The sequence below is a fragment of the Nycticebus coucang genome, chromosome 7, assembly GCF_027406575.1.
Source record: "Nycticebus coucang isolate mNycCou1 chromosome 7, mNycCou1.pri, whole genome shotgun sequence".
In the NCBI taxonomy this organism is placed as follows: Eukaryota; Metazoa; Chordata; class Mammalia; order Primates; family Lorisidae; genus Nycticebus; species Nycticebus coucang.
Window position 1 is genome coordinate 22,155,682 of NC_069786.1, and position 27,509 is coordinate 22,183,190.

The following is a 27,509-nucleotide window of genomic DNA, read 5'->3' on the forward strand; positions in this document are numbered from 1 at the left end:
CTGTTTTCAGAATTTCACTTCATTAAAATATGTTATATCCTTTCATTAAAAAATTCCATGTCTGAAAATGCTTTCCATAGAAATATATATATATATATATATATATTTTTTTTTTTTTTTTTTTTTTGTAGAGACAGAGTTTCACTTTATGGCCCTGGGTAGAGTGCCGTGGCATCACACAGCTCACAGCAACTTCCAGCTCCTGGGCCTAAGCGATTCTCTTGCCTCAGCCTCCCGAGTAGCTGGGACTACAGGCGCCCGCCACAATGCCTGGCTATTTTTTGGTTGCAGTTCGGCCGGGGCCGGGTTTGAACCTGCCACCCTCGGTATATGGGGCCGGTGCCTTACCGACTGAGCCACAGGTGCTGCCCCCCATAGAAATATTAAATTCAGGGAAAAGGGAATATACAAAAATATTTACAATACTTTTTAAACTGGATTTTGGCAACCACTAATACCCAACACTAGGAGGATACAGAAGTTTTGGAAATCAAGCCCTTGAGTTCATCTAGTTCAGACCTTCTGCTTTATAATGAAGACAAAAGCCAAAGCAGAGTGCAGACCCCTTCACCAGTATGCAGTTGTTTCTTTCTAAAAAAAAAACCTTGTGTAAATTTCTAACTCTGTCTGATGCTGCATTTTCCAGCTTTTCTGAGTTTACCTTTTCTCCTTTCTAAAGGAGGTAATAGAATCTGCCTAACACAATGTTTAATATAGGACAATTCCTGTTTTCCTACTTTTATACATAAAGAAAAGTACAAGGAATAAAATACACCAGATTAACTTAAATAGATATGTTTGGGTAATTGCATTTCATATGACTGCTTTTGTCTTTGTTAAGGGGTGTGCCAGTGCACGCACACTCTCTCACACACTCACACACACTTCACAGCGTTTACTTCCAGCACCATCAGTGACCCCAGATTGCTATCTCAGTATAAACTGTGTAGAATAGAACACGTTCTTCTGTAATTTGGGCTTAAACAGATTTTCAGGTTTACTGTTTTCCTTCTGAATTGTCAATCAATGGGCCAGTTAGTGTGAATCGGCTGCTATCCCTCAAAGACTTAGTGCTGCTTCCATAAAGTTCCGTGGAGTCTGTCAACCTGCAGTGCTTTTCTGTTCATCTTTACCCATCTGGTCATCAAGGCCCAGTACAGGCTTCCCTCGCTAACATGATCACCTTGTAGGAAATTGTCTCTATTCTTTGATATCACCACTCATATGATAGATACATCACACAACGCTGTCTGCTGAGGATATACATGCTTCTGTCACGTTTCTTAAAGGACATAGTTCCATTTCATATTTACATGCACACACACACACACACATCATGTATAATGTCTAGCTACTAGACATGTGCACCTGGTATATAGTGAATAAATAAAATGAATAAATAAATGAAGTCATATAAACTGATGACATTTCCTTTGATTATTTTTAATTTATTCCTATAATTCCATCCTTTCATTTCCAGAGATTGTTTTCTCATAAATTATCTATTTGGCCTTAAGAAAAAAACAATGAGCATATAAAGAGAATAGGAAGATTAGACCACAGGTGAATGTTTTTTATTCTTACTATATTTTCATATGATCTTAACATGATTTGTTAAAATATTAAAAGTCAACGTAGTTTTATACTATATGCTCAACATATTTTAAAGATAAGGCTAAATTATAAAATCTAGCATTAAAAATAAGATAAAGGATACCTTCCATCTCAGTGGTACAACATAGTCATCAGTGATCCTAGCTGAGATGACATGACACAAAAACATAGTTTTAAATAGTTAAGCAACTTCATTGAAAACAAATACTAAAAATTGTTCTCTTAGATAGACATTGAATGACCTTGATAGGGATGCAAAAGCTTTCAAGCTAAAAACACTGCTATGCTTAATAATTGTCTTTTACTATTTTTGACTGTTTCTATTCATAAATTGTTTAAAACTGTATCAGATTTGCATAAAACTATAAATATGGAAATGTATATGGTTACTAAAATCATTCACACTTTTTCCTTAACTTGTTTAAGGCAAAAGATTTCAAAGATTTTGCACAATTCATACATTTGATGAAATAAGTTGAACTTGACTATAAAGTTAAGTCCTATTTTAGGATATTTCCTTTAATTATAGCATTTTATAAATTAATATATTTTGTTTTTAGGTAATTATAAACTCCCATGTGGTTGTAGAAACTAATAGTGGGGGATCTCTTGTATCTTTTATCCAATTTGCTTCAGTGGTAACATCTTGCAAAAGTAGATTCTAAGACAATCATCAGGATATTGACATTAATATAATCAAGGCAGAGAACATTTCTGTTTTCATAAAACCCCTCTTTTTGCTCCATTAAATAAAGTAAAGCCCCTTCTACATCCCTCCTTTTCCTTTGGTAGCTACTAATCTGTTCTCCATTGCTGTGATTTTCTCATTTCAAGAATATTATATACTTGTGATCCTACAAACATATTGTGAGACAGGTTTTTACACTCAGCATAATTCTGGAGATTCATCCAGATTATTGCATATGTCAAAAGTTGTTTTTTTTTTAATTACTGAATATGATGCTGAATATGTATTCCATGGTATCAATGTACCACAGTTTGTTTAACCATTCACTCATTAAAGTACATCTGGATTGTTTCAGCTCTTGATTATCATAAATAAAGCTGCTATAAATATTTGTGCACAGGTTTTTGTGTGGACATAAGTTTTTATTTCTCTGGGATAAATGCCCTAAAACAATTGCCTAGCAAAATGCAATTTCTGGGGCAGATGGCGGTAGCATGCTAAGTTTTAAAGGCACAATCAAACATCTTCTAGAGCAGCCAAACCATCATACATTCCCAAGAGCAATGTAGGAGTGATCTAGTTTTTCTGCATGCTTGCAATCATTTGGGTTGTCACCATTCTGGTAAGTTGTGTTTGTATTTCACTGTGGTTTTAATTTGCATTTACTTAACAGTAAATAAGTTTGAACTAGTTTCACGTGTGTGTTTGCCATTTGTACATCTTCTTCAGCGAAATGTCTCTTCATGTCTGGGCCTATTTTCTGATTGTATAGTTGTGTTTTATATTTGTTTTTAACTGTTGAGTTTGAGAATTCTTTATACATGAACATCGGTCTTCTGTCAAATATGTGAATTTCAAATATTTTCTTTTAGACCATAGCTTGCACTTTTATCCTCATAACAAGGTCTTAAATGGAACAATAGTTTTTTTTTCTTTTATAGACTGTGTTTTTAATAAAAAAAAAAAAATTAACATTTTCCATCACCTGAGAGCCCAAACATTTTCTCCTTTTTTTTTTTTTTTTATTTGTTTGTTTTGAGACAGAGTCTCAAGCTGTTGCCCTGGGTAGAGTATTGCGGTGTTATAGCTCACAGCAACCTCCAACTCAGGCTCAAGTGATCCTCTTGCCTCAGTTTTTCATTTTTAATAGAGATGGGGGTCTTGATTTTTTGCTCAGGCTGGTCTCAAACTCGTGAGCTCAAGCTATCCACCCACCTCGGGCTCCCAGAATACTAGGATTACAGGTGTGAGCCACCGCACCTGGCCTCCTATTTTTTTTTTTCTTAAATGTTTTATAGATTTACATTTTACATTTAAATTCATGGCCTATATTGAGTTCGCATGTTGTTGTAAGGTTTAAACCAACATGGTGTTTTAGTTTTGTTGTGGTTTTATTTTTGTTTGCTTATTTTGGTTTTTTTGCCTGTGGATATGCAAGTACTCCAGTACCATTTGTTGAAAAGAGTATCTTTCCTACATTAATTGTTTTGTGTTTTTACCAAAACACCATTAGGCATATTTGCGGAGATCTATTTCTGAGTTTTCTGTTTTCTTTCATTGACTAATGTGTCTATCCCACTATCATTCTAGTTTTACTATACCAATTGAAATCTAATTTTTTTTAAAGTTTATGGTAAGTTTAATATAACAGTCATTTCAAGCTTTAATTATTCAAATAAAGAATGTTAAGTTAAAAGTTTTGTAGGATATTGTAACACTTTTGTTTGTAAAAGTTAAGTATTTTTCCTAATATAACATATGCTTTACAAAATCTCAATAAATAAAGATAACATAGAGCAAAAGTTAAAGAAAAAGGATAAAACATATAAGAAATAATGCCTTTGATGATAATTTCCCTTTCTCTTTCAGTATATGTCAATTATTTTAAATTAAAAAATAAACTCTAAAACATATAGCACATGTTATTTCAAAACACTAAAACAATCAAACAGAGGGCCATTCGAACTGTGAAATTCCATGTGCTCAAAGGCTTTCCAAGCATTATATGAGGCTTCCTGCCTTAAGTCCATAAATTTTTATTGCCCTTCTTAAAGATCATAAACTTTCCAATCATTTATTCTTTGCAGATACTAATCTGCTGAATTGCCTTTCCAACATTTACTTTGCTTTTTAACTGTGTGAATTATATTTAAGTACAAAATACTCAACAACCATACATATTGCTCTAATTGTGCTTTGGAGCTAACATGAAATAATGAAACATTAATTGCAATTAGAATACTTCATTCCTTCCAAATTAATTTCTTGCTTTACCCACTTACAGAATTTTCTACACCAATGCTTACATTCAAACACAAAGAGTCCATTGACCACACTCTGAATCAATGTTTTCATTATCTTTCCCCAGTATACATTGGAGCTCAGGGAACAGCCAGTAGAAAAGTCCTTACTCTGTACATGCATGAAACAGTCAACTGTATATACCCTGAAAATTTCAGAATGCTTTATTTGCTGGGTTTGCTAAACCCTGCTGCATTCCCCGCTGAAAAGAGATGGACTTAGATCAGCAGAGACACGTGACAAATTACCCTTGTTTTCTGCTTGCCGGGTATGAAAGGAAGGACATTACCTCCAAACCTCTCCTATGCAAAGCAGCTTCTGTGTTCCCTGCAGTTACTAGACATGGCAGATTATCCCTAGGTGTGCATAGCTAAGAAAGGTTATCAACTGTCATTTGAATGCATCACAAAGAGAAGTTATCTCAAAGATTACTCCTTTACCTGTTTGACATCATATGCCAGAAGGACATATTTTAAATCCGGTGAAACTGAATGTCTTGATGCTTTGAAGGTTACCTAGAGACAAACAAACAAACAAAAAAAGAGTTACCTTGAAGTTTAATAACAGAGAGATTAACATGAATTTGGATACATAAATATCAGAAAAGATCTCAATTCTCATCATAGCAAATGTGCAATGAAATGGTATCTTCCTCTCATTAGTGTTAACAAAAGACCATAAGATCCACAGAAGAAATGGGAAGAATTTTATTTTTTTATAGAAAAAAAAATATGTAGACTGGGGAGGCACAGCCTTCAGCGTAAGTGAAAGTGCACTTTCCACAGAATAAAATCAGTGTTGGCTTAAAGAGCAAAATTTTGTATACTGAGTCTCAATCATGTCCATTGATGCAAATGAAAGATTGAAACTTGTCCTGTTTCAATTAGTTACACATTGCACTCCATGATTGCCTTAATGTACGTAGCTATGATTTAATAATAAAAAGAAAAAGAAAAAAAAAAAAAAAAAAAGAAAATCACCAGAATGTAACTTCTCAAGAAAAAATAAATAAATTAATTAATTAATCAAATCCTGATTGGTGGTTTCCAATCCCCAAACGAGAATTCTCTGTCAGATATTTTCTTCAAAGTGCTGATGGAGGTGGTTGGGAGGGAGGTTCTGGCACAGTTTCTCTTAGCCCCGATAACAGGATGGGTTTTGCTTGATTGTAGCAAGGGAGGTCCAGTAATACTTTTATATCTTTCTGAAAACAGAGTACTTGACTGTGCCTCATTCAACTATGATTGCCTGTTTCTTTTTTAACTTTGAGCAGCTCGATTACCCTTGGGGAGTCCATTCTCTCTGTTAGCCAAGTAAACACTTTTAACATTTTATATGTATCTGCATATGTCTTCATATTTGTATGGTTATTCGATGAATATAAAAACTTAGAAAGGTTATATTAGACATGTTAACATATTTTTCTATATTATCCCTTAAGGAGCATATTAATAGTTTTATTATTAGGAAAAAAGATCAAAAGATCATTGACATTTATAAGTAATCAAAATGCTTTTATAGTGATATGTGGTATGAATCAAAATGAAAAGAAATCCTGACACCATTATGATGATCTGTGTCTGCATTTCTACTGCTTGAATATTTATATTTAAAGCAGACACTTACATTGAAGACTTAGTATCTTTAAAAGAAACTCCCAGGTGAAGCAGATTAAAACATAAATACATAACTTATTGTTAAATTTGATGTCAAGCAACAATAACTGCACTATACCTGATTTTGAACCTGTACTCTAATAATCAAACAGACTTGGTGACAGGAGGGATTTAAATTATGTGACAAAACAGAAATAGATTGACGGTGAGGAAAATAATTTTATTTTAAATAGATAGATAGGACAGTGCCCGTGGCTCAAGGAGTAGGGCCGAACCCTTATACCAGAGGTTGCGGGTTCAAACACGGCCCCGGCCAAAAATTGCAACGACAACAACAACAAAAACCCTCCAGGTGAAATAGATATATATGTCTAATTTATATCTAAAGAGAGGGAAAACAAATTGAGTTGATACATCAGAAACTTCCAAAATATATTTTAAAAATCCATAATAAATTGCACCTGAATTTTAAGCAAATAAGTTAATTTTCATAGTATTTGTATATAAATAAATACATAAATAATTTTGTGCTCCTTATGTGAGGGTAGTTTCTGCAAGCCTTCCTTTTATGAAGAACAGAACAAGGTGAACTAAGTTGGTTATTCTTTTTTACATCGTAAGAACCCCCAAAACATGATTAATAGGATGAATAACTTGAACTAATCAATATATAGAAGTGTGGAGGGAATAATAAAAAGTATAATTAGTCTCTGTGCCTGTTCCCTGGCACAGAGGTAGGTCCAGAAACTCCTGATGTTTCCAGAAGGATTGCAATGTCTTCTCTTATTCATAGCAAACTCCTTTCAACCATATCTGACTTTATGCTAAGGAGTCAGGAGAGGATTCTTTGCAAGGGTGGGTAGTTTATAGCTTCAGGGTGAGGCTGGTCACATCAACCAAGAGATTGTAGGGTTAGACTTTCAACCCTACCCCAAGACTTACGGAGGAAGTAGAGCTGGAGATTTGAGTCAATCCTCTAGCCAGTGATTTAATAAATTATGCCTAAGCAATGAGACCCTGATTTAAAACAAAATGCACAGTGTTGGGTGTGGAAAACAAATTCCAGTCATTCTTTATGAAATAATAATTGTGAAGAAATGTGTAATCACTGCAAATGCTCATTATGCTTAACTCTGTACTTATTTGCTTACTCTGTGAATAGATTGAAACAAAGTAGTAAAGACGCCTTGAATAGGTATGAGAAACATGTGACTCAGACATCTCAAGATATGCAAAGGGAAGGAGATACCCAAGGAAGCAGCAAAAGTTGCTGACCTGTCACATCAGCTGGGCATGTGAGCTACAACAAAGTTGTAGTCATATTCTCAGTAAGAAAGAGGGCATGTGTGTTAGCAGCAACAGTTGCAACCATATGCACAATATATTAATCACTTAGTTAGGCAGAAATGGCTAAGGTAGATGCCAGTCAGACCAATAAACAGCAGGTGTCAAAGCCAAGTTTCCCATACTAGATACATCAGTACAGAAAAAATGGACACTTCTGTACTTCTTGCAGGTTGTGCTACACAGTGTAATATTTATTGTAACTTTTTCCTTGCATCTAACTTTTTTCTTCTTTGCTCTGGCTTTCAATAAAAACCCTTTGGAACCTGGAGTCCTCCCCGCACCGCCCTACTCCCACAGTGTCTGGCCCTCCAGGATCCCCGGGTTATACGGTTGTATCACACCAAGTACTCATGTCACTGCTTTGCTCCCAGGAACCAGAAGGCTCGGCCAGGCCTCAGCTGGAGAGCATGTTCTTGTACTTAGAAGGTGAAGTACCCCTTCACTATCCTCAATGAATCCCCAACAATAAAAAAAAAAAAAAAGCAAAAAAAAAAAAAAAAAAAAAGAAGGTGAAGTACCCCAACTCCAAAAGAATCAGAGGCTCCTGTGGTCTAGATACCCTTTGTGGACATCACTCTATGTATGTCCAGAGCTAGCTATTCTTTTGTATCTTTTACAATAAACTAGTACTCATAAGTATAGCTCTTTCTGGAGCTCTGTGAGTTATTCTAAAGAATTGTTAACAGAGGGCATAGCCCCCCAAAAGGTAAAAATGTTTTCTGTCTCTTTAAAACACCCTCACCCTATTTAAAAACTAAAACCTGCACCCCTGCCTCAGGGCAGTAGTCAGGGAGAACAGGTGAGTGAGCGTCCTTTGTTCTTTGTACCACAGGAGATGACTCAACAGATTTGTTGGGCTGAAGTCAGGAACCACCTACTGTAGTTAAACAAGCCCCTGAACATGAAAACACTCACTGTAAAAGCTCCCTATTTCTGCTTCTGATTAGGAAATTGATGCTTTAAAACAGGACTCTACCATTTCCTCATTTGCCATCAAATTACTAAGCTCACCTTTCCTTTTCCTCAAACACTTGTTTTCCTTCTTCTGATGGGGCTTCAGGGACAGGTGCTGAGCTCTTAGTAACAGAATTATCCAACCTGAAGAGGGTACTGGGAACCAAAACATTTGTGGGCAAGTTGGACAGAATGCAGGTTTCCTCAGGACTTGCAGCTGGTATTTAAAATAAAGTCTGTCTTGAGGAATTAAGCTTTTTAATCTGTGGTGTAATTCCTGGTAGTTAGTGTCAAAATTAAAAGATTTAGTCCTAACTCTATAGAGTTAGTGTCAAAACCGAATTGAATAGTAGGGCATCCAACTGTCATCAGAAAATTATTGTTAGAATGTATGCAAAAAATGGAGTGGTCAGAAAGGCAGACCTTCTAATGGCAATGCTCAGATTTAGGGGTTTTGCCTAGATGTCCCCATCTTATACAATCCCTATGTAAGATATTTTAGAAAAAGATAAGAGTATTTATGACAAGAATTCATCTAAAAAAAATTGGTTTTCATTGTTTAAAGGCTCCATATCAATAATAATTGAATAACAACAAAGATAACCGTGACATTAGCAGCTATTGTTGATTAGTCTTATCATATGATCCTCAGGTTGCTAATAACTTTGCAGTTATCCACTGTCCTCCAGAGTCATCAGAGCAATGTGAGGTACGTATCCTCATTCTCTCTCTCTCACTCTCTTTTTTTTTCTCTCCCTCTCTCTTTCCCTCACCCCCCTCTCTCATAACACATTGTATGTTGAAATTTGATTGAAATTTTAATAAAATCCGGAGGATTTCAGATGACATTGAAAACACAAAGTCATCTTGCCCCGTATTACAGTATCAAGAAGTGTATTGTTCTTAAACAAATGTTTAAAGGGACAATGTCAGATTCTACTGTTATTTAAAAATTGGTTAAGAGGGTAATGTCATCATGTTAGTCCTGTGGTTTTAGAAAACTCCCGTTTCACAGTTAAACTTTTCTCAATGTCGCAGAGAAGCACATAGAACAAGATGAAGCAGGAGGTGCCTTGTGTCATCTCGCTGGCAGCAGTTTTGGGTTTGGGGTTTTTTTGGTTTTGGTTGTTTGTTTTGTTTTTTAGAGCTTCTCTCTGTTGTCTGAAGTCTGAGTTATTTAAGGGTTTAAGGGAAATCTCACCCCTCACCCCCACACACCCTGCTATGATGTTCCTTCCACAAATTAACTTCACACTTCCCACTTTCACAGGTGCAACTGTGCCTCTGGTAACATTTTAGTATCTTTTACAGTTCCTACAATTATCCAGTCTGGCACTTTATTAATTATCACGATATTGCCTCCAGCTTATGCAACACATGCACTGGGAAACTTTCCAAATGTCTTTTCAGGGGGCCTAAGCTGCTGAACTTTCTCTGAATTCGAAAAGTTGTAGGCAGGTCACAGGAGGTGCAGAGAAACTTACTGCTGATACCCAGGTAGGCAATGCACATTGGCAGCTTAGGGAAGGAGCAAAGTCACGCCGTCCCTCTCAGCGTAAGCCATTGATGTTATCATCTGTTGCATTAGGGTATTATTTCTTCCTAGTAGCCACAGGAAATTCCTCCGTCAACATTTCCCTAATTACAGACATTAAATAGTTCTAGTTGAGTCTCAATTTTATATGGCTTCAAATTAGTGTTTTGAGACGTTTATTATTGACCATTACACTATTATGTTATCTACATATTTAACAACTTAATTACCATTAAAATGAAAAGAGGCAAATGTAGTTTCTATATGAGTTTATTCCCATTATTCAGCAATGATACCTACCAGTGCATTTTTTGAAACTCAATACGGTAAGAAGGGCAATGAAATGAATGAATCTGCAATCCCATTCCTCGGAAGGTAGGCAAAGCAGGGTAATCACAGTAAAATGAATGCACAGGTGATTAACTAAATCAATTGAACCACAAAGACAAAATATTTGATCATGTTGAGAAAAAAATGCATAATTTCAGGTGATTTCAGTCAAAATGGGAACATTTTAATTTTGTTGTATGCCATATGCTCATATCATTCAATTCTACCCACATTCGTGTACTGAACATCACTATATAGCAAGCACCACTCCAGACGCCAAAGAAGCTACAAAGTTGAGAAATAAATCCACTAGGACCTTTTCTATCCCAGATTGGGCAGGATAAGACAAACACCATAAATGGCTGTAGCGGATAGTATCTCAGGGGTCCAAAAGCAAAATGTCTTAAATGAGTAGATAAGCAGAGAATGATGGTCAAACTGTCCAGCTCGAAGGCTCAGTAGCTCCTCGGCTTCAGATAAATACTGTTTTCTAGAAAAATGTACTTTGGGGCTCTAGTTTTCCACATTTTTTCATGAACAGTGTGAAATAAAAACTTTAGGGGGCGGCGCCTGTGGCTCAAAGGAGTAGGGCGCCGGCCCCATATGCCAGAGGTGGCAGGTTCGAACCCAGCCCTGGTTAAAAAATGAAAAATAAATAAATAAAAACAACAACAAAGAAAAAAAAGAAAGAAAAACTTTAAGTTATAATCTCGTGATTTTTTCAATATGTATAAGGGCCAGAGTCTGCCTAAGGGCTACCACATTGCTAATTTTTATAGAGTAATGATTGCCAGAAGGATGGATGAGAGGAAAGAAGACATGAGGTTTGAAGAACAGAATTGTATCCTTTTCATATTTTACCGTAAGTAAAAACTTCATAATCCGGTGTGTTCCAATTAAATACAATTATGGAGAATACTGTGAGCGTCACCTTCAGAAAATGCACACGTAGCTTAAAATAATTCTCAGGAAAGTGGAGGAAGGTGGCGTGGATTACCCCTAATGTTAACAGTGCCTGTATTGTTGCCAACATGAAGATGGCAGAGCTGATCGCTCTTCTCATGAATGGCAAAATTTAACTCCAAAGAAGCATTGAAACCAGATTTGAATTTACAACTATTACCTTGGAGGTTGGATGGACAATGAGTTGGATCTGGTGACATCCTGAGGTCATGAGATCTGCTTAGAAACTAGTGTGACTCTCCAGACAAAGTCAAGAAGTTAAGGAAGGAACAGAGGCAGAGGAAGAAAGGGACATTACAAAGGAGACTATGAATAAAAATAAAACAGGTTAAGGATTATATTTGCAGACTGAAAAAGAACAAAGTATACAAAAATGACTCTAGGTTTTCAAATTTTTAACGCTGTGTGAATGCTGCCTCTGCAACCATCTAACTTAGGGAAAAAAGAAAAATGTGTATATTTTGAGGAAAATTTCAGACATTCCAACTTAGTATGTGTTATAATTATAGTCTCTAAAGGATCGCCCATAGGAAATGCTCATGGTTTGTGTATGAAAAGCCTGGAGTTTAAGAGAGATGCCTGAAGTCATTTGTACAGTGTCAGATGGAAGTTTATGCTGTATGTAAATGAATCCCCTCTAAAAAAACTGACCAGTCTCCTCAAATGACGTGCTCAGTGGATCAGTAAAAATGTGGTCATCGTGAATATTGTTTACCAATTCTTTAAAGGTGCATGTTTTATTTTTCCTATATCTTTGTTTAATCTGCTCCACCTGCAATAATAACTATAACTTTCCCTTTTTCCTGTTCAAATTATATTTCTATAAAATATCATTCTAATTGTTCTCCTTTAAGCCTTCCCCATCTTCTTAGCACAAGTGATTTATCTGACCTCGCGTGTATATAATTATGTGCCATTCATCTCACAACTGATCACTGTTCGTGATTGCTCTTCTAGGTTGTTTGGAACTGCAATTTACATCTTTTATTGCCACAGTAAAGTCCCTATTAAGAGGCTCCGTCGCAATGATTCACCTTTGTCAGAAACATTATAACTAGAGGTAGAGACGAGATAATGATGGTGTTCCAAGATGTCAGATATTAAAGATCATGGCAAGAAATCATTAAACACAAACTTAAATGTCAGAGATGCCAGAAAATATAAAATATTCATTTGAATGACTCAAGACTGAGAAAGCACTGTTCAAGAGAAGAACAAGAGATGTGGTTAAAATGAACACAAGTTGGTGTAAAGGATTTGGTGGCCTTAGAATTGAGAAATGACAGAAAAGTAGGAACTATGCAGCTGCCATGGATATTATTCTTGATCTGGAAAAAGCTGTGATGAAACCGGGTATAGCCATCTTTATATCTCTATTTACAAAAAAAATATTCATCGAGGAACTTCAACTGAATAATTCTGAAAGTAAATGGGTACATTTTTAAGAGATAGAGAACAATGAAAACAAGAAATTTGGGTCTTCATAGACCTTATGGTTTTTTTCCTGCTCCCTCAACTGCCCCCCTGACAAACTCCCTAAACACACACACACACACACACACACACACTATGTATAATTTATCTAGGGTATAATTTCCCTCAATAACAAATCTCATTATTAGTTCATTAATACCTGACAAAAATGTTTAGAAAGTCAGGTCTCATTCTAGAAAAATAAAGTGTTAATGTTTAAACACATAATTCAATATATATTATCGATATGTTGCCTTTACGGTGCAGATCTCATAAATGATCAAATTATCTGCCTTGAGCATGAAAACAAGGTTTAAAAAGCCAGTTGGCCTTAAGTGGATGGGAAGAGGGAGAAGGGCTCCTGTTTATTTGAAAAGAAGAAAAGGAAAATTAAGAAAAGCTGAAAAAGAACATAGTGTGGATGATACCAGTGATCGGCTGTTTCCTTGCCTGGCTTCAACTGAGAGGGATGGAAAAAAAGAAAAAAGAGAGTTGTTTTTTTTTTCTTTCTTTCTTTTAATTCTAAACAAAGATGTGATTTGTTCTCTACAGCTATAACTGTACATATGAAGATGTTTAAATCAAATCTTTGATTGTATATATTTTTTATATTCTCATTTCTATAACTACCTAATTAGTATAGTTCTTGAATTATATTTCTTTGTGGTACCCACAACATCTATGTTGCGTAAGTATAATTGGTAGTTTGCATATATACATTTTTTCTTAGTGCCATGCATTTTATTCATATTAGAATATTTTATAAAATAATCTAATACAGAAAATTCTGTTGTTCGACTGAGTACATCTATTTAAGACATCTATTTAAGTCTATTTAAGACTACTGAATGAATACCTGATAATCTAGGTAAACTACCTCACCTATCTCTTCATTGCTCAATAAATGTAAATAACCAAAATAATATTCTGTTGATTTACATCATAGGTCACACACTAAAACATTTAAAAAACAATTTTTAAAGGTAATGTTCACTGAATTCTATTCACAACTTTGAGAAAACCAGGAACAGATAAGGTGACTTTGAAAAGAATGCCAATCTTTTCAATAAATCAGAAAAGCTATGGCTGAAAAAAAGAAAGGGATCTTGTAACTTGCATATTTATGCAAATTATTTCTTTGAAGTTCAGTTTGTGCTGGTCTAATGACTCTTCAAATTGTCTTGGTGCTTTCTAATCATCATATTTCAAATAAATGTTTTTCTTACATGGAGATGCTACATTCAAGTACTGCTGCATTAAAGAATACAGTCTGGAGAAAGAAAGTAAAAGCTATGGAAGTCCTAAAAAATTCCATATGAGAATTTCTGGATAGGCTTTCCTCATAATGCCTTGTACAATGTGTCTGATATAATGCTTATAAAATAAGAAGAGTAGAATAGAATTGTCTAACAAATATTATTTAAATTCACTCTTATGATATTCCATCAGGCAAATTTGAGAGAGTATAATTTCATAAATGTAAATAACATTCTACTTTATAATATGATATACACATTTCAAGCGGTGCAGTTAGTACAATTTTATTTCTGGTGTAGACAGTACGATACATACCAAAAGCTTTTTAATTCTCATATTCATAAAAAGAAAGGAAATTATAATGTCCAATATAGATTTGATTAAAAAAATTAAAATGTATGTAATTCAGCTGAATTTTCTTCTTTAATTGAGATAGAAAATCATAAATAATAGTGCTTTGAATAGTAAATATTCTTAACAGGTTATTAATTTTTATTATGATTAATAAACTTGTTAATTTAGTATTATAATTAATAACTCCAAATAATAGGAGAAAACATAAGTTAGTAACTAAAAAGAATATTTATTTGTGGCAGATTTCAAATATTATTGCATATTCCTTAATACTGTCATATTTGATATTGTTATATTTTGGATGTTTGATGCCTCCCAACCTTATGTTCATATTTGATCTCCAATGTTGGAGGTGGAACTTATTGAAAAATGTTTGGGTCACTGGGTTGAATCCCTCATGAAAGGCTTGGTGCCATTCTCATTGTAGTGATTTACCAAATCTATTAGTTTACAAAAGAGCTCACTGCTAAAAAGATCCTGTCATCTTTCTCTATCTCTATCTCTATCTCTATCTCTATCTCTATCTCTATCTCTATCTCTATCTCTATCTCTATCTCTATCATCTCTATCTCTATCTCTACCTCTATATCATCTCTATCTCTTTCTCTACCTCTATATCATCTCTATCTCTATGTCTATCTCTATATCATCTCTATCTCTATCTCTATCATTTCTATCTCTATCATCTCTATCTCTATATCATCTTTATCTCTATCTCTATCATCTCTATCTCTATCACCTCTATCTCTATCTCTATATCATCTCTATCTCTATCTCATCTCTATCTCTATCATCTCTATCTCTATCATCTCTCTATCTCTATCTCTATCTTTACCTCTATCATCTGTATCTCTATCATCTCTATATCTCTATCTGTATCTCTATCTCTGCACATGCCTACTTCCTGTGCATTTGCTCATGAGTGGAGGCTTCCTGAAGCCCTCACCCAGTGCAGATGCTGGCATACTTTTTGTACAGCCTGTAAAACTGTGAACAAATTAAATTTCTTTTCTTTATAAATTGCCCAGCCTTTATAGCAACACAAAACAGACTAAGACATATATTTACATTTCCTTTTTCATTTTCTATCTTGAATTAGATTAATCATAATTTTTCTCTCTTCACATAATCTTATTCATGATAAATTTAGCAAATAAAAATACAAGATAAGTATTCGAAAAACAACAGATATAGGAAAAGAATGGCAAATCATATAACCATGAAAATCACATGAAAAGAATGGGATATCCTATAGTCATAAAAAAGTGAATTATAGTTATGAATGTGTGTGAATCAGTAACAGAATTCTGAATGTTAAAGGGAAGTATAAGAATATCATGGACTGCCAGATAATTCTTTGAAAAGCTCAAAATCAACCAAGACTAAATAATACATCATGTAGGTGGACATATATTTGTAGCAAAGCAAAATGAGTTAGACATTCACTAGAAACCCAGGGATATAAAAGTAATTTACATAGTGACTGAGTTTAAAAGTTGAGTTGTCATTTACCAAACTTTCACTTGATTGCTCTGAAGTCGAATGCTATTCATTACTGTCAATTTTCTCAGAAAAGTCCATTAATAGCTGTTATGCACAGTTGAGGAAATAAGCAGTTGCTCAACAGACTTTCCTGTTCTTTCTTGATGTGTATGTGCAATTTTGTTTTTTTTTATGGTATATATCTAGGGAGGCTTTGGTGGGTTGTAAAGCATGTGAATGTTCTACTTCAAAAAATTGGCAAACTGTTACCCACAGTAAAAACATAGGTTACACTCCTGCTATCAATGAAAAAATAGGCTGCTATTTTCCATTCTTTCTAATACTTGGTAATATCAGATTTAAACTTTATGTATAAGGTAGGTGAAAAATTCTAACACTTTGTTGATAAATATTTCTGTTTATAAATTATAATAAGCATCTTTCTGTTTTATGAACATACATTTTCTGGTGAGAAGTATATTTATATCTTTATTCACTCTTCAATTGGTTTGAAAGGATTTTATATTAACTACATTAACATTTTCACTATTAATTAATACTGTTCACCATATCTTTATCATTTACAACTTAGTGTATCAGAACACTAAAATAACTTTTCTCTAACTGTAACATGAGATTATAATAGATATAGGTTAAAAACAACAAAAAATATAATAATATGGTAAGGCATGATGGCCCATATCTATAATCCCAGAACTTTGGGAGGCTGAGGCAGGAGGATTGGTTGAGATCAGGATTTTAAGACCAGCCTGGGCAATGTAGTGAGACCCTGTCTCTACAAAATATAAAAATTTAGCCTGGGGTGGTTGCATGTGCCTATAGTCTCAGCTACCTGGGAGGCTGAGGCAGGATGATTTCTTGAGCCCAGGAGTTTGAGATTGCAATGAGCTATGATCATGCCAATGAACCCTAGCTCAGGCAACAGAGTGAGGTCTTGTCAATAATAATAATAATAATAATAATAATAATAATAATAATAATGAGGAGGAGGAGGAGGAGAATATAATGAATAAGAAGATTCTAAATATGCAATTCATTTGAAAAAACAAAGAATAAAAAGGCTCAGGTTTTTAGTTTTGAATATCAATACTTCTTAAATATATGAATAAATGGAATACCACACACCATGATCAGGATTCATAATAATAAATTGATATGCTGCTTCCTGCCCATTTGTCAGTGTCCATTTAATCACCAGAGATACCATAAATGACCCTTCTCTGCCAAAGCAAAGAGCAACGGTAAAGGAAAAGAGTAATATATATTAGCTTTACTTCTCAGTGGTGAGAATTTTTTGCTTACTGGGGGAAAAGAGAGAGAATGTATAAAATCAAGTTCAAATAATTTTTGTTCTTCTGAGTAAATACTTTGTAATGGAATTGCGGGATCAAATGAAAGGTTGACTTTCAGTTCTTTAAGAATTCTCCAGGCCGGGTGTGGTGGCTCACACCTGTAATCCTAGCACCCTGGGAGGCCGAGGCAGGTTGATTGCCTGTGTTTGAGACCAGCCTGAACAAGTGCAAGATCCCATCTCTAAAAAATAGCAGGGTGTTGTGCCAGGCACCTGTAGTTCCAGCTAGTTGGGAGTCTAAGGCAAGAGAGTCACTTGAGCCCGAGATTTTGAGTTTGCTGTGAGCTGTGACACCACAACATTCTACTTAGGGCAACAAAGTAGGAAACTGTCTGAAAAAAAAAAAGGAAAATGGAAAAGAAATCTCCATACTTCTTTCCATTAGTTTGCAATCACACCAGCAGTGTAGAAGTGTCTCCTTCTCTCCACATCCACACCAGCATCTGCAGATGTGGGAGTTTGTGTTGTGGGATAATCTCACTGGAATTAGGTAATATCTCAGAGTGGTTTTGATTTGCATTTTTCTGATGATTAGAGAAGATGAACATTTTTTCACATGTTTGTTATCCATTCATCTGTCATCTTCAGAGAAGTTTCTCTTCATGTCTCTTCCCCACTTATAAATGGGGTTGTTTTCCAGAATGTTTACTGAAGCTCAATTCACAGTTACCAAGTCATGGAAACAACCCAAATGCCCATCAACCCATGAATGGATTAACAAATTGTGAAACATGTATACCATGGAGTACTATTCATTCATAAGTACTTTATCTTTACTTGATGAAGTCTTTTACGTCTTTTATGTTTACGTGGATGGAGTTGAAACACATTCTTCTTAGAAAAGTATCTCAAGAATGAAAAAGAAAAATAACTGATGTACTCAGTACTAATATGAAACCAATATATAGACGACTACATGCCCACATGAATGATAAAATACAAACATAGTCTAGCAAAGAGGAGGGAAAAGGGCAGAGAGGGGAGGATGGAAGAAGGGAGAGTGATTGGTGAGTGGAGGGAGGGCAGTCAATTGGATCTCATCTAATGTACACAATGCAAGAATGTTCAGCACACCCCTGAGTGGAAGGCTCAGCTACAACTTTAACCTTATCTTATAACTGAAAACATTGTAACCTAAAAATGTGTGCCCTCATATTAATTTGAAAAAAAAAATGGAATGATAAAGAAGAAATGGGCACAATCTCCAGATTCAACACGTTGTAGTTGCTCTGAAGTAGGACAGGATTCTCTTTTGTTTTCTCACAGTCAGGAAGGCCAACATTGCTGGTCTCCTCAACTGTGCTTAGGAGCCAGATTAAACATCCACCAGTTGAGTTGTCATTTACTTACACTGTAACTGCCCAAAGCCAAAGGTCATTTTTTGTATTGTACATTTTTTCAGAAATTTTCATGAATAGCTTCAATTTTTTTTGAAACATATGGAATACTATGATCACTCTCTTTCCTTTATAATTATCGTTGTCCAGATACAGTTTATAATTATCAATGTCCAGATACAGTTTATAATTATATAATGTCCAGATACAGTTTGGATTTATTCTAGTGCTTGACAAACGTGATCCTTTTTTTTTTTTTTGGTTTTTGTTAACTTTATTTTATTTGTAAAACTGAAGGAAATTTGGGGGGTTAATATTTCCACACTATGGGGTAGACGTTTCCTCTAACTTTACTAAACAGGTAGTTACAGCTGAATAAGTTCCTTATAGTAATTTTCTTACAAGTTTTCCCTTTGCTTCTCCTTTCCTTTCATTCATTCCTTTATTTCAGACAGTTAATAACATATACAGGTCTACTAAAAGGCTTGAAATTCAAAACATATTTTGAATTTTCTGAATGCTGCTGAATTAATAATCCTAGTGAGATTCAGGCTAAGTGAAAATACCTAAAGAAAGAAATGTCACCACACCTGAGTATCACTTGCAAAGTCCCAATTTAAAAGGGTGATGCAAAGAAACTCATATACATAAAAAATCAAACTGACAATGCACATATGAAAAAATGATGCTTATTCTTGCTCATAATTAAAAAACTGCAAATCAGTATAACAATTAAATGCTATTTTTCATCAGCCAAATTCAATATATGAGAATACACAGTGACTGAAAGAGTATACTAACAGGTAATACCACATACTACTGGGGGATGTGATTAGTGTAATTTGATACTATTTAATAAAATTCAAATTTACTTTTCTGTTTATTCATCAGTACTGCTGCAATAAATTTAACCTACAAATAAAATATATTTGAAGCATGCTGTCAAGTTATTTTTGTGTTTTTTTCAATAGGTGTATAATTGAAAAACAATTAAACAAATATAATACAAGGTGCAATAAAATTATATGTAGACATTAAATGATATTAGAAAAAAATGACATGGTTCAAAAAAGGATCTTCAAGTTATATGCTGTTGAAATTAAATACACTGTACACAAACATACACACACACTCACAGACACACATATGAGTTTATTTATTTTAGAATATTATATCATTTACATATATGCCTATGAAAACATACACAGACATATTTGTGGAGATTTTTTTTTATAGGTACAAATATTTACATGGCTACCTTCAAAAAGAAGTACTAAATGATAACAGAATTTTTTTCATTATATATAATCTGCACCAGTTCTAATAGAAATTTCTGTGACAATGGGATGTTTTATATCTGTACTGTTCGGTGTGGTAGCTGCTGGTTTTATTTGGTTATTGAACACTGGAAATATTGCTTGTGTGAGTAAAGGATAGAATCTGTAACTTTACATAATTTTAATTCATTTAAAAATAAATTTCCAAATATTCTTCTTAGCAAAGTATCTCAGGAATGGAAAAAAAAAAAAGTATCCAATGTACTCAGTACTCCTGTGAAACAAATTTATAATAACTCACACTTGCATATGAAAAATGAAACACAACTTTAGGCTATGATGAAGGAGGGGAGGGGAGGGCGAGGAATGGGGAGGGTGTGGGAGGGATAGTAAGGGATAGTAGGGGAACCACAACTATGGAGCACATTGTAAGTACAAGTTGGTTCTATCAAGTGTAGAACACAAATGTCTTAATGCTATAATTGGGTAAATGAGATGAAAGCTATACTGAGTAGTATGATGTAAGCACTCCAATTTGTACAAATAATCAACACACTGAAATGGGTATAAATGTATTTATAATCTATGTACAAAAGACAATAAAAAAGGCATAAAAAATACAAATAAATTTCCATAGCTCCATGTAACTAGTGACTCTCAGATTGGACAGTGCAAAGGGCTATTTTCTAACATGTTTTCATCCTTTTGTCTTCAAAAAAGTCAGTGGAGGCTACTAAAAATAATACTACTTATTTGCCAGAAGGCTGAGGCAAGAGAATCACATAAGCCCAAGAGCTGGAGGTTGCTGTGAGCCGTGTGACGCCACCGCACTCTACCGAGGGCAGTGAAGTGAGACTCTGTCTCTACAAAAAAAAAAAAAAAAAAAAAAATACTACTTATTTGCACTTGTAATTATACTATGTTTTATAAAAATATCTAGTAAATGTTGTTATTTTAAAAGAATATATATAAATGATGTATAGAGAGGAGCAGAAGCAGTCATTAAAAAAAAGTAGGAAAATCAACCATCGAATGAATAAAGACAGAGAAGAAAAAAGGAAAGGAACAGAAAAATATTTCAAAAAGTAATGACCTGAAACTTCTCAATTACATGAAACATATTAATGTAACTATTCAAAAATCTCAATAAATTCCAAGTAGAACAAACACAAAAAGATCCTCATATAAAGGATTAAAGTCAAATTGACAAAACTCCAAGGAAAATTGTAAAAATGGCTGAAAAAGATAACATCACATATAAGAGATCCTCAATAAGATCACAGCTTACTTTTCATAAGACATAAAGACCAGAAAAAAATTAGGGTCATATTTTCAACTTATTAAAAGAAAAATGATTGTCAACAAAGAAGTCCACATTGAGATAAACTCTCCCTCAAAATTAAAGGAGCACTTAAGCCATTTCTAGATAAACAAATCCTGAGAGCCTTTATCACTATCAGACTTGCCCTAGGAGAAAAACTACAGAAAGTGCTTCAGGCTGAAATTTTAAAAAGCCTAAACACTAAGATTTAAATGACCTGGTAAAGGGGAAGCAAGATGGCAGCTCAGTAACAGTTTCTTTGCAACTGGGCACAGTGAGATTGGGTGAGAGGACTCCAGACACAGGCTTGTGGGCTCTGCCCAGAAGCATCCCCTTTGGGGATGCAGGATGACAGAAAGAGACTTCTGAACTCCAGGAGGAGGATAAAAACAGTGGACAAGTGGCAAGCAGTTGTGTTTGGAATGAGGCTGTGGTTGCTGTTGTGGTTGTAGCTACAGCAGCAGCTAGACTGCAGACAGGGAAGGTCTTACCTGCAGATTGTTTGGAGGGTTTTGGACTTGGGCACTTGATTGAATTACCTTGGGAGAACTTGGGTGAGAGTATGGGTAACTTTAAGTGTTTTCTAGGGTCCAGGACTCAACTGATGGGCCAGAAGGGAGCTCGGCTGTGGGCTGCATGCAGCCATTGTGGGAGAGCTGCCCTTCAGGCTCTGTCCTCAGGGTCACAGAGCGAGGCCCTGGGCTGGGACATCTTGGGAGAGTAATCTAGTGATTGTGAACAGCACCAAAGACTGGGACTGAAACAGAGGGGAAGAGTGGAGCTTTCAGTTTTCTGCAGTAGGACAAGCTGCCTTGCAGCCTCAGCCCTCCAGGGCAAAGAGTAAGGCCATTTTGGTGCACCTAATAAGAAGGCAGCCAGTTCAGGAGAGATTACAGTGACAGGTGCTTTCCTGGGAAAGCCTGTGTTAAGCCAAGGTTAACAGTTTAAACTGTCTTTTAAATAGGCTGAGGAGAGATTCAGGCTCTCAATCCTGCAGGGTTTGAGGGCAAGGAAGTCAGGAGAGGCCTCTAGTCTCCATCTTATACACCTATATCAGCATTATGATTAGCATCTCATATGCCGGAAGATCACCTGTTGTCCAGACAATATTTAGCAAGATATATATATTGCTTTGTTTTTGATTATGGTTTTCATTTTCTTTCCTTTTTTTATTTTTTTTAATTTCAACTTTCCCCACTCTAGATTTTTCTTTTTTCTTTCTCCATTTTTTTAGTGTAAATATAATTTTCCATTACTGACTTCTTTGATAATAACAACTTCATTTTTGCTAATGTTTCTGCCCCTGTTATTTGTTTTTTTTCCAAAATTTTATCCCATAAGTTTTTTTGTTTGTTTTGGTTTGATTTATAGTATTTTTGTTTTTCCTCTCTATTTGGTGGAAGTGTGGTACCATGTCTGTTTAGGCTGACTAAGAGCTGCTGACCTCAAGGGAGCCACCCAACTCAGCACCCCCATAGATTGGAGGTTTTTAAGGTGTGGGTAAAAGGACCCCACTGTAATCTTTTATTAGTCCTGTATCCCTCTTTCTATGCTTATCTTCTTTTTGTCAATATTCCCTTTTACTCATCCCCTATCCTTTCCCCTTTTTCTTGTTTTTAAATCATTTTCCCTTCTTGTTCTTCAATCTTCTCAACCTTTTACTCCTATACCAAAGGACTCATTGAAACCTTAGGTCAGAGGCATGGTAACTTAAAGAGCAAGAGGAAGTGAAAGAAAAATTAGGACAAGAAAACAGATAAAAGAAAACACTCATGAGGAAGAAACAGCAGAAAAATCCTGACAACATGAAAAACCAGTCCAGAGCACCCCCTTCCCTCCCCAAAGGGATCATGAGGCAGCTACCACAGAGGATTCCACCTATAAAAAAAATGCTAAAAATGACAGAAGGGGAATTTAAAATACAGATGTTGATAACAATGAAGGAAATAGCTGAGAAAGTAGAAAATAAACAAAAGGAAATCCAAAAACAGAATTAAATAAGAGATGAATGATATGAAGAATATAGAAAGGCTATAGCAGAGCTGAAGCAGTCAATTAGGAAATTAAAAGATGCAGTAGAAAGTATCAATAACAGATTAGACCATGCAGAAGAATGAATCTCAGAGGTAGAGGACAAAGCTCTTGAGATAATTCAGATAGTTAAAGATTCAAAAAGAGAGAGAGAGAGAGAGACAAAGCAGTATGTTCACTGACAGATATATGACAGATATATGGGACTTCATGAAGCTTTCAAACATATGAGTTATAGGTATTCCAGATGGGGAAGAAGAATTTCACAGAGGAATTGAAGCCATACTAGAGAATATTAGAAATGAAAATTTTCCAAATATCATCAATGATTCTGACACACACCTTTCAGAGGTATATTGAAACCCAGGTCACATCAACTCTAATAGAGCTTCCCCAAGACACATTGTGATGAACCTGTCCAAAGTCAAGACAAAAGAAAAGATTCTGCAAGCTGCCAGAAGTAAGCACCAATTGACCTACAGGGGCAAATCCATCAGGGTGACCGCAGACTTCTCAAATGAAACTTTTCAAGCCAGAAGAAAATGGTCATCTATCTTTAATCTACTTAAACAGAACAATTTCCAGCCCAGAATTCGATATCCTGCTAAGCTAAGCTTTAAAATTCATGGAGAAATCAAATCTTTTATTGATATCCAAACATAGAAGAAATTTGCCCCAACAAGACCAGCTCTATAGGAAATATTTCAACCTGTTCTACACACTGACCATCACAATAGACCACCAGCAAAGTAAAAACTCAGAAATTAAAGGACTGGACCTAGCTTCCACCCTGATGCAAAAGACATGGACTTTCACAAAATAAGATGAATGGAACACTACCACACTTATCGATTATCTCAATAAATCTTAACGGCTTGAATTCCCCACACTGAAGAGATGTAGAATGGCTGACAGGATAAAAAAAACAAAACATGCCATCCATTTGCTGTTGGAAGATATGCAATCTTATTTTCAGATAGAAGTGGATTTAAAGCAACTAAAGAAAAATAAAACAAGGATGGACACCTCATATTGGTTAAGGGAAAAATACAACAAGAAGACATTTCAATTATAAATACTTATGCACCCAACTTAAATGCTCCCAGATTCTTGAAACAGACCTTAATTAGTCTAAGCAATATGATATATTATCACACCAAAATAACAGGGGTCTTTAACACTCCTCTTACAGCTCTGGACAAATCCTTTAAACAGAAATTGAAAAAAGATATAAAGGACTTAAATGAGACCCTAGAACAACTGTGGTTGATAGACATAAAAAGAACACTCAATCCCAAAGCTAAAGAATTTACATTCTTCTCATCAGCCCATGGAGCATTCTCCATAATTGAACATATCCTAGGACACAAAACAAACATCAACAGAATAAAAAGAATTGAAATTTTTCCTAGTATTTGAGACCCACAAGGCATTAAAGGTAGAACTCAACTCCAACAAAAACGTTCAACCCCACACAAAGGCTTGGAAATTAAACAACCTTATGCTAAATGATAGTTGGGCATTGGAAGAAATAAAAAGGAAATCATTAACTCCCTTGAGCATAACAACAATGAATACACAAGCTACCAAAACCTGTGGGATACAGCAAAAGCAGTCCTGAAAGGAAAATTTATCTCTTTAGATGCCTACATCTAAGAAACAGAAAGAGAGCGCATCAACAAACTTACAAGCCATCTTATGGAATAGGAAAAAGAAGAACAATCTAAGCCTAAACCCAGCAAAGCAAAGAAATATCCAATATTAAATGAGAGATTGATGAAATTGAAAGCAAAAGAATCATTCAGAAAATTAATGAAATAAGGATTTGTTTTTTTAAAAAAAATAAATAAAATAGATAAACTTTTGACCAGACTAACTAGAAAGAGAAAAGTAAAATCTCTAGTAATGATTTAATAATAAATGCTAAATGCTAAAGGGGAAATAAAAACAGATGCCACAGAGATACAAGAGATTATCTCTGAATGCCACAAGAAAATCCATGTTCAGAAATTTGACAATGTGAAGGAAATATATCAATATTTGGAATCACACCCTCACCCTAGACTTAGCCAGGAAGAAATAGATCTCCTGAACAGACCAATTTCAAGCACTGAGATCAAAGAAATAATAAAAAAATCTCCCAATAGAAAAATATCCTGGTCCAAATGTATTCACACCAGAATTCTATCAAACCTTATTCCCATACTGCAGAAATTATTACAAAAAATTGAGGAGAAAGGAATCTTCCCCATCACGTTCTTTGAAGCAAACATCACCCTGATACCAAAACCAGGAAAAGACTCAACTAAAAAGGAGAACTTCTGACCAATTTCACTAATGAATATAGATGCAAAAATTCTCAACAAAATGCTAGCCAATAGATTACAGCTTATTATCAAAAAACTCATACATCATGATCAAATAGGCATCATCCCGGGGATGCAAGGCTGGTATAACACACATAAGTCTATAAACATTATTCACTGTATCAACAGAAGCAAAACCAAAGACCATATGATTCTCTCAATAGATGCAGAAAAAGCATTAGATAAAATCCAGCATCCTTTTCTAATTAGCACACTCTAATTAGAGTATAAGCATAGGTGGCACATTTCTTAAACTGATCACAGGTATCTATGACAAACCCACAGCTAATATTTTACTAAATGTAAAATATTACTAAGTTTTTCCACTTAGGACTGAAGCCAGAAAAGGTTGTCCTCTGTCACCTCTACTAATTAACATACTGCTGCAAGTTGTAGCCAATATAATCAGGTAAGAGAAGGAAATAAAGGGCATCCAAATGGGAGCAGCCTAAATGCCCACCAAACTCTCCCTCTTTGCTGATGATATGATTTTATACTTGTAGAACCCCAAAGACTCAACCACAAGACTCCTAGAAGTCATCAAAATATACAGTAATGTCTCAGGATATAAAATCAATGTGCCCAAGTCAGTAGCCTTTGTATACACCAATAACAGGCAAGATGAGAGGGTAATTAAGGACACAACTCCCTTCAATATAGGTGCAAAGAAAATGAAATACCTAGGAATATACCTAACAAAAGAGGTGAAGGACCTCTATAAAGAAAAGTATGAAAACCTAAGAAAAGAAATAGCAGAGGACATTAACAAGTAGAAGAACATACCATGCTCAAGTCTGGGAAGAATCAACATTGTTAAAATGTGTATACTTCCCAAAGCAATCTACAGATTCAATGCCATCTCTATTAAAATACCAACATCATACTTTCAAGACATGGAGAAATTAATTCTTTGTTTTGTGTGGAACCAGAAAAAAACCCATATAGCTAAGGCAGTTCTTAGTATTAAAAACAAACTCAGGGGCATCAGCATTTCAGACTTTAGGCTGGACTCCAAGGCCATAGTGGTCAAGACAGCATGGTACTGGCACAAAAATAGAGAAATAGACATTTAGAATAGAATAGAAAACGAGGAAAAGAAACTAATACCTTACAGACACATAATCTTTGATAAACCAAACAAGAACATAAACTGCGGAAAGAATCCCTATTCAATAAATGGGTCTGGGGGAACTGGATATCCACACGTAAAAGACTGAAACTGGACCTGCACCTTCCTTTCTCCATTCACAAAAATTGATTCAAGATGGATAAAAGACCTAAATTTAAGGCATGAAACAATAAAACTCCTCAAAGAAAGCATACGAAAAATATTTGAAGATATCGGCCTGGGGAAAGACTTTATGAAGAAGACTCCCATGGCAATGGCAACAACAGCAAAAATAAACACATGGGACTTATTTAAACTAAAAAGCATCTGTTCAGCTAAGGAAACAAGAACCAAAGCATATAGGGAACTTAGACAATGGGAAAGGATATTTGCATATTTTGAATCAGACCAAAGCTTCATAAGTAGGATCTACAGAAAACTCAAATTAATCCATATGAAAAAAGCCAACAATTCCATATATCAGTGGGGAAGAGACATGAATAGAACCTTCTTTAAAGAAGACAAATGACCTCAGCGGTCCCAGAAACTCGCTGCTGCTGCTGCTGCTGCCTCCGCTGCCACCGCTTCCGCTGCCACCGCCACAGTGATTCCCGCGGACCCGTGTACGCCCCCGGCTGGACCGAGCTGCCAGACGACAAGCAGAGCCATGGGAGCCGGTGGGGACACCATGCGAGCCAGATATTAGGGCAGTTTAAAACCTACAACATGTGGCAGAAGTAATCTCTGGCTTTAAAAATCTGGCCTATGGGGTGTAGACAAGATG

At 35.2% G+C, this 27,509-nt stretch overlaps 1 protein-coding gene across 2 annotated transcripts in view; it reads right to left on the minus strand.

The window, feature by feature from the left end:
- Positions 1–27,509, minus strand: part of DPP10 (dipeptidyl peptidase like 10) — a 752,684-nt gene that overhangs the window by 338,223 nt on the left and 386,952 nt on the right. For both annotated transcript variants that reach the window (XM_053597757.1, XM_053597758.1), the window contains exon 5: positions 5,044–5,118. In XM_053597757.1, the coding sequence (XP_053453732.1) occupies positions 5,044–5,118 (75 nt within the window). The remainder of the gene's footprint in view (positions 1–5,043; positions 5,119–27,509) is intronic.